At 31.7% G+C, this 14,865-nt stretch overlaps 1 protein-coding gene across 1 annotated transcript in view; it reads left to right on the forward strand.

The window, feature by feature from the left end:
- The first annotated feature begins 6,077 nt into the window (after positions 1 to 6,077).
- Positions 6,078 to 14,865, forward strand: part of SI (sucrase-isomaltase) — a 109,994-nt gene continuing 101,206 nt past the window's right edge. The window contains exons 1-7 of the mRNA XM_052636244.1: positions 6,078 to 6,195; positions 7,431 to 7,525; positions 9,384 to 9,501; positions 9,794 to 9,903; positions 10,830 to 10,981; positions 12,143 to 12,314; positions 13,838 to 13,937. Coding sequence (XP_052492204.1) covers positions 6,078 to 6,195; positions 7,431 to 7,525; positions 9,384 to 9,501; positions 9,794 to 9,903; positions 10,830 to 10,981; positions 12,143 to 12,314; positions 13,838 to 13,937 — 865 coding nt within the window. The remainder of the gene's footprint in view (positions 6,196 to 7,430; positions 7,526 to 9,383; positions 9,502 to 9,793; positions 9,904 to 10,829; positions 10,982 to 12,142; positions 12,315 to 13,837; positions 13,938 to 14,865) is intronic.

Here is a 14,865-nt window from a genome sequence, read left to right on the forward strand (position 1 = left end):
AAACATAGGTTCAATCCCTGTGTCTGGAAGATTCCCTGGAGGAGGCCAATGGCAACCCACTCCAGTATTCTTGCCTGGAGAATCCCATGGAGAGAGGAGTCTAGCTGGATACAGTCCATAGAGTTGCAAAGAGTCTGACACGACTGAAGCGACTTAGCATGGCACGGCATATATTATATTATATCTTAATAAAAGTCACTTAATATAAGTCCGCTTAATGTAAGTCCCTTAATATAAAGCTTAATATAAGAATCTGCCTGTCAATTCAGGAGACCTGGGTTTAAACCCTGGGTCAATGGAATGAATAAGATTGAACATGCATGCACATACACAGTCTAAGTACAAATTCTATAATAAACACTACCAACTTTGTCTGAGACACCCTGCCCTTCCTTGTTTGAATGCAGTCATGTTCCTGATGGTTTTTTGCTGGTGAACTTTGACAAGGGAGGACTGATATAGATATACAATTTACAGTCACTGCTATATCTTGCTCCATAAAATGTGTGCAGTGTTGTGAATTAAGTGAAAAAGTCATTGTCCTTGCTAAGTGTGCTCAGTCTCACCTGGGCAATATAATCAAGCATGCTGTGCTGTGTGTGCTTAGTCGTGTCAGACTCCTGTGACCCCATAGACTGTAGCCTGCCAGGCTTCGCTGTCCATGTGATCCTCCAGGCAAGAATGCTAGAGTGGGTGGCATTTTCCTTCTCCAGGGGATTTTCCTGACCCAGGATCAAACCTGGATCTCCTGCATTGCAGGCAGACTCTTTACTGACTGAACTAGGAGGGAAGCCCCAATGAAGCAGGGCTTACTGCTATCCTTAGGGTAAGGATAGTGGTAATATATAAGCTAAAGCAGTACTGTAACACAATTGTAAAATACATTGTTATGAAGGGGAATGGGGAGACATTAACTAATGTTCTTGAGGACAACTAAAAGAATTCAAATAGTCCCTTTGGTAGAAAAGTGATGTCAACTGATACTAGAAAGATACATAGAGTTTGCATTGAAGAAGGGCAATCCGGATTCTGGACCAAATAAGCACAGGTGTGAGAATGAGAAAGTGGAAGAGCTTAACCAGTAGTTACGGCAGGAGAGTGGGTTCACTGAGGATGTCAGATGAAATGGCAAATGCAAAATTTAGAGTGTAAATATAAAGTTAAGAAGTTTAGATCTCTATCTCCAGGCAGTAGGTGCTATTGGAATACTGCACTGGGATTAAAATAAGTTGCATTATTTTGCTGGGGAGTGGTAGATGAATACTTTAGGGAAAGAAAGAGAAAATCAGACTAACTGGAGTCTGGAAGAGAAGTTAAGCCCGACCTGGGAAGCCCCATTCATTTATATCTCTCTAAATATGTATATCTATTTCTATCTACCTGTATGTCTGTATTATAGTTTCATTGTCCAATCATTCATTGTTGTTTTGTAGGAGCATGATTGACCTTTGTATATCAACCTTTTATCCTGTGATCTTGTTCCACTCACCTCTTGGTTCTAAAAGATTTCAGTTGGTTTAATGAGATTTTCCACTTAAATAATTATATGCTTTGTGAATTGAGAGGAAATCACTTTACTCTTATTTCTATATCACTGCTATTTATGTACTAGAAATTCTCCTTTATATCTCCCAAGGTCTTAAGAGTAATCCATGTGTATACTTCTTTTACTGTTTCTGTTTAAACTCATATTCAGGATGCCTCAAGAATCTAGTTACTCTACTCTGTGTGACCACTTTGTTTTAATATAAATTCCTTTGAAAATGTAGTGCCCTGACTACATGTAGAACTCGTACTAACCATTTCAGAGTCAAATTGTACTCTGTGGTAGCAGAGCTGTAATAATGATAACGGACTATGAGCACATATAATTCTTATAATGACCCTATGGGTAAGTGTTTTTATTTCTAATTTGTAGATACAGAGACTGAGGCTTGAAGAAAATTAACAAATGTGCCCAGAGTTTCTCAGACATATGTGTTATAGCTGGTATGTGTATAAAGGGCTCTTGTTTCAAGCCCTTTGTCCTTAAACATTATTTTAGCTTAAACCAATAGTGCAATAATTGATATCCTATATTTTTCCTGTATGAAAAGTTAAGTATTTATGCAATAATTTTTGATAATATAATCAGTGCTATAAGTAATAAATAAAATGTTGATTTTATTTCTGTGCTACTTATTTATATATCTATACTTTTACACTTTATTCTTAGGGATTTTGTTAGTTCTTCAACTTAAAGTTTAATAACAAGACACAGGAGATAACTTATTTAATCATTGCCTTTTATGAAATATTATCTGCCAGTTGTCATTTCCTACAAGTGTTTTTCAAATCCTAGCTTACAAGTATGTTTCAGCTTTCCAGTGAGAGTTTAAATTTTGCACAATGTATAAAACAGTAAATGAAACAGCATCTATATGGTAAAAGACATACAATTTTGAAAAGAGAAGTAAACACTATAAATAAGTACTTTTATGTTCTTAGGCTACTTCATAGCTTCCAGAAATCAAAGGCTATCTGAGAGCACAATTATTAATTAACCTAGATTCCCAGAGAGAGATTTACACAACAGTTTTCAGGGTTAAGTTTTTTTTATGATTGCACATTGAACAGAAGTTTATTAAATACTGATAAGCTGGTGAGAGTGCAATAAAACTTTATGAGTAGCTCAATTTATAGCTGAGCAGTTTTCCCTGATCATTACTTTGGCAGCCTTATTCAACTCTGGTACAGCAGAGCAGAAAGAACAGACTATGAAATAAGGTAAGTTTACCTATCATATTTCTTTGTTACATTTGAGTTTTCAAGTAATTGTGTGTGTGTTCCTTTAATTCATGTTAACAGTATTCCTGTCTATCTTCAATTGGTTAAAATAGCAATGATAACATATTTTCATTTTCCATATTAAATGTATAGCCCCTTGTACTAAAACAGGAAAAAAACACTTCTAAAATGTTTTAAAGATAGAAGAATATTTTCTTTGCCCAGCTATTCATTAAAATTGTCAGACCCAAGTAGAATGATAGAAAGTTTAGTTGAATTGTTCTATATAGATGAAAATAAAGATAAAATATATTTTGAAATTTAGAGAAATATTGTAGGCATGTTAAATATATATTTAAGAAAAATATATGCAGAATGGAATGCTACACTTATAAAACACTCAAATCTTTTCTAGCAAATTTTTTTAAAGACGAGTCATTAGTGATCTTTAAAATTAGTAGTAAGTATTACTCATTTTGAAAATAAATATACAGAGAAAGGGCATCAATATATAATTTCTCCAAAACTATTTTGCTTAAAATTACTGCAATCCAAAATACAATTACTGTAATTACCACCTACAGCTTATGAACAACTTTAGTACTAATCATTTATAAGTACTCATGTAAATAATTTAATTTGGTACATTTTTGTTCTGATTTATTTAAATTAAAGAGGGTTAGCTTCATGACAATATGCATTTTTTTTTTTAGATTTCCCTTAAGAAAAGAAAAGAACAATCATTTTTATTGGCTTCTTGATCTCAAAATGAAATTACTTTGTGTGAGAGTTAAACTTATTTCAAGTTAAACATTAAATTCATTTCTGTTGTTTCTCACATAACTTTGAGCAACCGGGATTCATTTTCTAAACAGCCTTTTAGATCATGTTGCTTTATTTAAATTTAGCTTACATTCATTCAAGTTCTGAAGATTACTGATGCAGTAAACAGCTTTCATATCTATAATAAAATCATAAGCTAAAACTGAGTGGTAATCTTTAAACTTTCAGTCATAAGGTATATTTTTAAAATTGAGCTTAAACTAATTTGATGTTAGGATCTGAACTACTTACATGATTCTTGCTATTAGGAATGTGACAGTACAATGGAGGAAATTAACATGTGCTTAAATAATTGCAATAGATATACTATATACTGTTGTAAAATGGGAAGAGAATAGATTTAACTCTGCTTCTGAAAGTAAGAAAACTTTCACAGATGATATAGTATTTGAACTGGGTGTAAATTGGAACTAGAAGAGCTGGTGTGGAAGAATTGAAGAAAGATTAAACAGCATGTACTAAGGCATGTTATCCAGAAAAAATATTTCATTGTTGGAGATAAGGGTAAAATTCTGAAACTATTCCAGAAGTAGAATCAACAAGACTTGTTGAGTGCTTTATTGTGGTAGAAAGATATGGAAGAGAGAAAAACAGTTTTTAGATCGAGGCAGCTCAGTATATGAACTGACATAGACAGAGGAGAAAGGGTGAGTATAAGAGTGCAAAAAGAAAAATTGATTTTATTTATTTATTTATTTATTTTTGATAATTGAGCTTCTTTATTTTATTCATTAATAAAATTTATATGCTGCTTACTAGGTGCCAAGCATTGTTTTAAGTACTTTATAAATATTAACTCATTTAATTATTACTATTATTATTTTACATTTCAATATAAATTAATTTTTTTTTTTTACTTTACAATGCTCTATTGGTTTTGCCATACATCAACATTAATCCGCCACAGGTGTACATAAGTTCCCACTCCTGAACTCCCCTCCCACCTCCCTCCCTATACCATCCCTCTGGGTTACCCCAGTGCACCAGCCCCAAGCATCCTATATCCTGCATCGAACCTAAACTGGGGATTCGTTTCTTATATGATATTACACATGTTTCAATGCCATTCTCCCAAATCATCCCACCCTCTCCCTCTCCAACAAAGTCAAAAAGTCTGTTCTGTACATCTGCGTCTCTTTTGCTGTCTCGCATACAGGATTTTCGTTACCATTTTTCTAAATTCCATATATATGTGTTAGTATACTGTATTGGTGAAGTAAGCCAGAAAGAAAAACACCAGAAACTGATTTTAAAACCAGCAATTTATAAGAGAACTTACTGTGAAAATTCTTAATTTCTATCTAAGTATATTCTATCGAATTAAAACATATAGCAACATAAAATACAGAAAAATCATGAAAGCTTAAAGACAAGGAGAGACAGATTATGATCAAAACTAAGTTAAACAAATAGGCTTTAAGATAATTACAAGAGAAGAGTTCTTCTCTACCTACATTTAGGCACCTCTGGACGGTAACTCAAATACATATTATCTGAAATAAATACATTTTTGATTTGAGAGTCTGGTATATTTTGCTATTTGAGAGCGGAATTTGGTGATCATGTAGTTTAAATGCTTTTTTAAAGCAACAGCTCCTAAATGTATAGCCTATATATATATATGTGTGTGTGTGTGTGTGTGTGTGTATGTGTGTGTACGTGTCCTGTATATATGTATTTTCTACATTTTATATTTGTATTATTTTATATGTTTATATTTATTTTATTTGCCTCATATTTATATTTATATACTTTTCCATACTTTTTACTTTTAACTTTGAAGCCGCGAAGTTGTGACCGACTCTTCGCGACCCCGTAGACTGTAGTCCACTAAGCTCCTCCGTCCATGGGATTCTCCAGGCAAGAGTACTGGAATGGGTTGCCATTTCCTTCAGGGGATCTTCCCGACCCAGGGATCGAACCCAGGTCTCCCACATTGCAGGCAGACGCTTTAACCTCTGAGCCACCAGGGAAGCCCATACTTTTCCATAATATCCTTATAAGAAAGTAGTGCTGGAATTGCAGAGCAATAGTTATAGTAGGAAGAACTGGGTTTTTTGACTTTGAAAAAATAATATTTTCTCTAAGCCTAAAGTTCATAAAATAACAGTGTCTCCTTCATACAGTTGTTGTGGAATTAGGAACACAATATAAGTATTAGCTTTCCGTGACTTGAAAAACGCTCTAAAATGAGACAGCAACTAATCCCTCTTGGAAATTTTTTTCCTTTTATATTTTCATTTCAGTGTACTACTATAATGTTCATCGCTACTTCTGTCTTTTTACTTGAAATTGCATGTGTTGTTTACCCTTTTGCAAATGTGCATTATTTCAGATTGTAAACTGTTAGAGCTGTCTGGAGCTCTGCTTGCATTATGCTTAGTAGAAAAAATATATAATTTTATGATAATTATGGTCATTTATTCTATATTCTACATTTCAAATGTATATTCTTTTTCTTTCTTTAGATGGCAAAGAAGAAATTTTCTGGATTAGAAATTACTCTGATTGTCCTCTTTGCTATAGTTACAATAATAGCTATTGCCCTTGTTGTTGTTTTAGCAACTAAGACACCTGCTGTTGAAGGTAAATAATATTGAAAATATTTATACATTATAGTAGGTGGAGATAAAGTTTACTCTATAATAATTATGGATGTTGAAAAGTAATTTATAACATATATGAGATCTATATGAGATGAAATACTTGAAGAAAGATCTCAGGTAGGTTACAGTTACTCCAACTTTTTCTATCCATTATATTACAGATATTTCAATGAAGTGTCATTGCAATTAAGAAATCCATATGCTTTGATATTAATGGCCTTGCTTTAGAACTAGCAAATAGGCAAAAGAAACAAAATATGAATACACAGCACAGTAATCTTCTATAGTTACCAGTGAGGTTCTTCTAACTAGCAGGAAATCTCATTAGTCAGGTTTTGCTCTAGCTTTCAGACACTTGCAGTCAGGGTTAGGAAATTTAAAGGGATAACCTCTTTGTCATTGACTTTTTTTTTTTTTTTAAAGAGTGAGGTCATATGAGAGAAAGAGAGAGAGGTGAAACAGGCTTGAAGTGTTTATCATTTTTCCTGAATATTTATATCCTAATTTAAAGTTAATGCATGCTACTTTCATCCACCTGATCTACTTTTTCTTTCTTCATCATTCTCTCCTGATTAAATCAGAAGTGGAAAATGTATTGCAAATTATCTTATACTCTAACAATAGTTAGTGTTTTCTGCTGCCTCTTGTCTTGTTTTATAATCTTCTAGTAAACTGAAAGCTTGCTACATTATGAAGCAATCAAATTTATCTTCCCCATCTCTGGTTGCTAGAAAGTCCCTCTTTATTATATAGAGCTGGGATTTTGCTTTTTTTGCTATTCTCTTCTTTCTCTTCTGTTTAAGTATCTTCTTCCTCCTAACCTTTTTTTCTTCTCTAATTCTTGTCTCCTTCTTTGCATCCTCTCCCCATATATATTCCCCATACATATTTCTCCATCTTTTTTCTTCATCTCTAAAACACAGTTTGTTAGTATGGTACAGGAAACATTTTGCTTCCTTTTGAGTCTATCTTTTAAGACCATCTGTGAATGTACTTTGATTCACTTAAGGAAAAGTCAAAGGGCTTTATACAGGTTTAAATATTGCTTGGATCATTTCCTTTCGGTAATTAGGACTTGAATTTGTAGGGGTTTTTAAAATTTTCATTATATATATATGTATATATTTGTGTTTACTTTCAATGTATTTGTTACTTGAAAATTTGAAAAGCAAATTTAAAACCATGTTTTGTTTTACTGACCTGTTTCTTTCTCAGAAATCAGTGATTCAACCCGAGGCACATGCCCAAGTGTATTGAACGATCCTATCAACCAGAGAATAAACTGCATTCCAGAACGATCTCCCACACAGGTCTGCAACCAAAGTCTTTTATATTTCTATGAATAGATATATAGTATGATAATTATATTAAGATAATTATTGGATATATTCCATATTTTAAAAAGTATAGCCATTAATTAGGCTGCATTTCTTTTTACTTATGTATGAACAGATGAGAGATAGTAGAAATTACTGAGTCTGCTTTTCTGTACTTCAATTCAAAATAGCAAGTTAATATTTTTCCATACTTAAAAAGCTATTGTTAAATTTATAATTCTTTATGAAATTCTATCCACTCAAACTACTGCTTAAAAAGTGTGACCTTTGATAAATATAGAACTTTTAAGAAAGAATATCTACACTCTAATAGAGTGTAAAATAGAGTGTAACTATTTAAATAGTTTAAATATTTTAAATTTTTTGTGATGATGACATTAACAAGAAGAATCTGTGGAAAATAAAGTAACATTGATTCTTGTAACTATTTTTTAAATTTTTAAAACCATTTATTATTTTATTATTTGGGGAGAAGGAATTCAGCTGGAGAAAATTAAGTGTAAATAAATGGATTCACTTAACCCTAAATTGACTCTTCCATAGTCATTATAACTTGTATGGGATTGAGAGGTCAATGAGTGAAGGTGTGTATGTGTGTATTCCCATCTTGTGATGTTTATATCAAAAGTCACACACACTCCAGATTCTGTTAGGTAATGACCCTCCAAAATGCTCAGTTCCCATTGAACTATCATTTTTTATAACATGTATGCATGTGCATGTGTGTGTGTATGTGTGCCCAGTTGCTCAGTCATATCTGAGTCTTTGCGACTCCATGGACTGTAGCCTGCTAGTCTCTTCTATCCGTGGGATTCTCTAGGTGAGAATACTGGAGTGGGTTGCCTTTTCCTCCTCTAGGGGATCTTCCCAACCCAGGATTGAACCTGAATCTCCTGTGGTTCCTGCATTTCAGGCAGATTCTTTACCATTAAGCCACCCGGGAAGCCCCTGTGTATATGTGTACCTGATGCTATTTTAATTTGATGTTAAAAATGAGAAAGAATTTAACATGTGTACCGTTAACTGGTAAACATGGAGATTTAAAAAAATTTTTTTCAAGGCAAATAGCCAAGAAAAAGGGCTCACAAGTATTCAAATTACAAAAATATGTTACACTATTAAACTTAAATATTAAATAGATTTTTTATCATACCAATGTTAACACACAGCATCACCATGTGACTCAAATTTTACTATAAACATATATAATTTTTCTTTCCCTTCATGTAACCTTTCCATATAGATCATAATATTGAGGAGAATTTATTATTTTACTTTATACATTAGATGTAATGGCAGCCTCTAGTTGCAACAGCTAGCATATGAACTAGTTTAAATAGTTTAAATCATATCAAACTAATAATTATCTGGAAGTAAAGACCTTAAACATTTCACCTAGGCTTAAATTTAGGACCATCTCTTCTTTATAGCCTCACTTGCAATTTGATATATAATTGGTGCACAATAAATATTTTAGTTCTTCTGCACTGACTACATGGTAAAAGAACAGACTATAATTAATTATCTGGAGGGCAGGAATCTTGAAAATAACATGACCTTACAATAATGTATATTCATATGTAAATTTGATAAATCACAACTCAGAGCATTGATCACTGATGTAATTCAATTAATCAAATATTTACATTTCTTCAAAGTGAAAGGAACAAAAGAATAAATGATATTTTAGTACATTACATATTTGAAGAAAAAAGTTTTTTAAAATATTCATTCAAATAATTATTATAATGAGTGAATGTTTAAAAAATAGAGACCAACATATATAATAACAGTACTAATCCTATGATTCCTTTAATAAATGTTTTATCAGACACTTTGTGCAGCTCGAGGTTGCTGCTGGAGGCCATGGAATGATTCTGTTATTCCTTGGTGCTTCTTCGTAAATAACCACGGCTATAATGCTGAGAAAGTAACATCAACAAATGCTGGTGAGAAGTGTTCTATCCGGGGTGATCCAACATATTTTAAGTTGAATAAAAAAAGTATATTCACATTTTTTCCTTTGGAAAAATATCTTAAGTAAAATCAAATAGGAACATGTACACAAGAATGTTCAAATTTGGTATGTTAAGAAATTATTTTTTTCACAATTCTATCTTCCAAGTTAAAAAAAGAAAAGGTGAGATCTACAATAAAATTAGAAAAAATATGAAACTATTTAGTGATTACTAATCATTATAAATAAAACCATAATTCATACAACTTTTTTTTTTCTTTAAGGACTTGAAGCCAAATTAAAAAGGAAAGCTTCACCTACGCTTTTTGGAAATGACATTAACAGCGTACTCCTCACAACTCAAAATCAGACACGCAATCGTGTGCGGTTCAAGGTTTGGTTTTTGAGTTTCCTAAAGAAAAGTTAATACTAAAGAGCATGTTATGAATATACCCTCTAACCCACCAAGACATTTTCCGTCTAAATAAATGTCTATTCCAAAGAACTTATTGGACTAGTTACTCCACTTCTCTGAGCCTTCTACTCAGATAGAACTCAAGAACTAGTTCCTCTGGCAGTAGTTTCTAAAGAATTTAATAGTATAGTCAGCGTAAAATATTTGATACAGTGTCCTGAGAAGAACTAACACTCAATAAACTGTAGTAATTTTTGTTATTGAACTACAGACTGTGACAAAAGATTAGTTTAGAATTTAATTTAAGGAAGCTGTTAATTATTCCATGTAAGTTTGACCCACTCACTAGTTCTTTTTACTGGTATCACTTCTAGTCATGATTTTAAAGAAACTAATTTCTGCTTTCTTTACCAAATTGTTTGTGAGTATGGTCTTTTGGACTGGCAGTAAAAACAATATATCCTTTGTACAATAACTTTTTGCAACAGTTTCAAAAAAATGTTTTTTTAAAACAAAATTCAAATTACTTTCAGAACTTGTTAGTGAGTGATCATCAAAATACTGCATGGATAATTAATAATTAAATTCATAAAAATCTACTATTTAAGAATCAATATTTAATAATAGTTTCATGATTTTTTTCTATTGGTCAATAAAAATTATATTTGATATAGTACCTTTATAATTAACTAATTCTATTAATTCCTTAAGAATATTTACAATTTATTTTTTGCATAGCCATTCAACAATGTAAGTTAAGTTTATGACTAGATTAATAGCTCATCTATAAAATCATTAGAATTATTGTTTTGTATTTGGAACTTGGATTTAATACCTAATTCAGAACTGAAAAATTCAGTACCAGTTTTGAATCAAATAATGCTAATTTTAAAATATCTTTGCAGATCACTGATCCAAATAATAGAAGATATGAAGTTCCTCATCAGTTTGTAAAAGAATTTAGTGGAACTGCAGCTTCTGATCCACTATATAATCTGGAGGTTATACATGATCCATTTAGCATTAAAATTTCTAGAAAAAGCAATCATAAAATTTTGTAAGTAATTATCTTATATTTATGTAAGTTTAAATAATTGGTCAATTTTATTGTATTATCATAGAACCACAAAAGTCTCATTTTCAGAAAGAATAAATTTCCTTCCAAAAGAGGATGGGCGTACATGTTTTTAAATATTATAATATCAAAGAAGCTTTAATTTCTTGTGGATGAAATGTACCAGAATATAAAGTATAGAATGGGCCAAGCAAAGTTGAAATGAAGAGAGCCACTAATACAATTTTAGCCTTGCATATATTTGGCATACCTATAAAACCTTATATGTCTTTTCCTTGTTATCTATCATATTCTCTTTCAATTGGTAGGATCAGATAGTTACTATTCAGAGAGGGACTGAACTTCCATAGCATTAGAGGATTTTTCATTATGTGTATGAAATTAATTGAATAAATTTACACATAAAAAATTTAAATAGCCATAGATAATAATTTAAACATTATGTGAATACCTTCATTATAAATGTATTTTGAGGGACATTTCTGGTAAAAAAGTTAGTAACTTTCAATATTGCTGCTCTTGAGTTTCCAAGAAAGGTTAATTGGATGATCAGGACTTAATCTCAGCAATTAATTTTCATAAATATATTTTAATAACTTGAAGTTCATTTTATGTTAAATCACAAAAGAAATGCTATTTGACATTTTGCATAGCTTATATTTGATATATATAAAACATGAAACCTTTCTTTTTCAGGAAAAATGATTTTCAACTTAATTTTAATACATGTATAGAGGTATAGAAACCAGTATAGTACTATGTTTTAAAACTCTGTCTCTGTAGAAAGTCAAATCTGGGTTTGAAATTTGGTTCTGCTGCCTACCAGTTTGTCACCTTGAAAACATGAGTAATTTTGTCCAAACTGTGCTGTTTGTGAAATGAAATGTATAATAGTGGTTCTGCTTCAGTATTGTAGTAAAGATAAAAGGAGAGAAATGCATGTGAAGACTCATATTGTTGATGATGAAGCAAATTGTGTTGATAAAATTAAGTTCTGGTTATGCTACAATTCATGTGTTCATAAGAAGTAATCACAGCTAAAGACTGACCTATTTAAAATGAAATATTCTGGATGATAACATAGATCCATATTTAGTAGAGCATTTTATATATTTTTAGCTCTTTTATTATTTCATGCTCTAGGTTTGATACCAGCATTGGTCCCCTGGTATACTCTGACCAGTATTTACAGATCTCAGCCAGACTTCCCAATGAATACATTTATGGTCTCGGGGAACATATTCATAAGAGATTTCGTCATGATTTATATTGGAAAACATGGCCAATTTTTACTCGGGATCAACTTCCTGGTGATGTAAGGATCTCTATTTTTTGTTATAAATAAAATAATTATATTTGACAGGAGATAATTCTAGCATTTTGTAACCATTATTTTTTGTTGTCAGTGATATATATTCCAGAAGCTTCTTTACTTTAAGGGTGAGGATTCATATCAAAGTCCTAAATTAACTAAATAAGTGAACAACAGATTTTATGAATATTTTAAAAGGTATTTCTAATTTATGAATGTTTTCCTTTGACTTTTCACTTTTATATTTTATTAATCACTTTTCAGTTACTTTTGTACTTACACTATCTAGGACTAGTTATTACATAAGAACACTTCCAAACACTTACCATGTTCAACATGGTTTTGTATATGTGCTGTCTGTCTATCTAGTGGACATCATGTCCTGCAGCTATACCTACTTTTATCTCTTCCGTAACTGATAATCTTTCTTAGGTTCACATATTTTCACAAGAAGTTAGTTTTTTATTATTTATACATATCATTGATAGCTCATTTGATCTCACCTCATAAGAAAATTTCCCAAACTCCTCTATGCAGAATTAATCTTTATTTTCTAAAATACTTTATTCATATTTTGTTATGACGCCATCAGTTATTATTTGTGTATATATATTTCTGAATTTCAAAAGTATGCAGTTTTATACAAATACAATAGCGTTAAAAAACCTTTTAAACTGCTTCATGATTGCTTTGAGTCAAATGTTACTGATTTTTAAAATTCCAGTGATACTGAAATGGATAAGTCAGTTGTTTTAAAGATTCTCATTTGGTACAAAAATATTAATAAATTTTGCTACTCATCAGCTTTCAACATCTATACTGAAAAAGTTATATGAAGTGGACATCATCTTAGAATTCCTGGCAATACCTTGGGGCATACATGAGACATGACATATAAACATTCCATTACCCTATCACAGATAGCTTACTTTTAGTTGAAATATAGTTGATGAATGGCTTATTAAAACTCATTTAATCATCATAAAACATAAAAGAAAGTTAAATAATCTATTAATAGCATAATATAGTTATATACTTATATCTTAATGGATTAATAAGTAAAATAAGTTTAATGCCTTTTGTGCTACAGTGTTTAATATGGTATATAGTAGAAAAAATTATTATAGAATATAAGGAGTAAATTGTGAGAAGGCAATGACAACCCATTCCAGTTCTTGCCTGGAAAATCCCATGGATGGAGGAGCCTGGTAGGCTGCAGTCCATGGGGTTGCTAAGAGTTGGACACGACTGAGAGACTTCCCTTTCACTTTTCACTTTCATGCATTGGAGAAGGAAATGGCAACCCACTCCAGTGTTCTTGCCTGGAGAATCCCAGGGATGGGGGAGCCTGGTGGGCTGCTGTCAATGGGGTCGCACAAGGTCAGACATGACTCAAGCGACTTAGCAGTAGCAGTAGCAGCAGGAGTAAATTACAGAGAAAGATAGGGATACATAAAAGCCATTTAAGTATACTTTTTTATTTTAAATGTATTTTAAGTTTTAATTTTCCAATTTATGCCTTATAGAATAATAATAATTTATATGGCCATCAAACATTCTTCATGTGCATTGAGGATACTTCTGGAAAGTCATTTGGTGTTTTCTTAATGAACAGCAATGCAATGGGTAAGAGTAATTTATCTGATAATATGTTTAAATGAGACTTGAAATGTTTTATCTGCTTTATTTATTCCAATCATAGATATATTATAGCAGAGTAAACTTTGTTGTTAGTGATTTAGAATATGAAATTATTATAAGCAGGTTTTATAGTTAGTGAGGGTTTCCTTTGTGTCTCAGGTAAAGAATCTGTCTGCAGTGCAAGAGATGTGAGTTTGATCCCTGAGTTGGGAAGATTCCCTGGAGAAGGGAATGGCTACCCACTCCAGTATCCTTTCCTGGAGAATTCCATGGACAGAGGAGCCTGAGATATGGATTTTTGTGTGTCTGTGCTTCTGTTTTGGGGGAAATATGCCATATTATGATATACAGGCTCTTCCTATTCCCTCCAGAGCAACATCGAATGTATCCATGTAAATGACTATTCCCATTCCCATAGCCTTGATTGTTAAGATAAGTTCATATGCCCTGCAGATTAAAAAAAAAAAAAAAACAGGTCTATATGGGGAAAAAAAGAGAGATGAATCATATTTCAGTTTATCATAACTCAAGCAATGTAGAACCTTTTATTTTCTAATGTTGTGAGTAATGTAATACCTATATTTGATAGATGAATCAGTGATAATTAAAAAAAAAACTACAAAAATAATAATATTCCAGCAAGAGCAGTGCTCCATATGGTTATCCAGACAATTACTATGTTTAACATATAGAAAAATTAAAACCTTCATAGTTTTATTTTATAGAAATCAACTTGTGATATGATCTTTCACAACATCTTCAATTAAAATAACTAACTGAGATGCAACTTCAAAAAGAAATATTTTTTATTGTAAAAGGACCGATCCTTTATTCCCTGCTAAGCATTTTCTAGGGGAGCTTTTGTCAATATCTGTAAAAGGAATATCTGGAATAACCTATCATAAACCTCATA

The sequence above is a fragment of the Budorcas taxicolor genome, chromosome 1 (assembly GCF_023091745.1).
Source record: "Budorcas taxicolor isolate Tak-1 chromosome 1, Takin1.1, whole genome shotgun sequence".
NCBI classification, from domain to species: Eukaryota; Metazoa; Chordata; class Mammalia; order Artiodactyla; family Bovidae; genus Budorcas; species Budorcas taxicolor.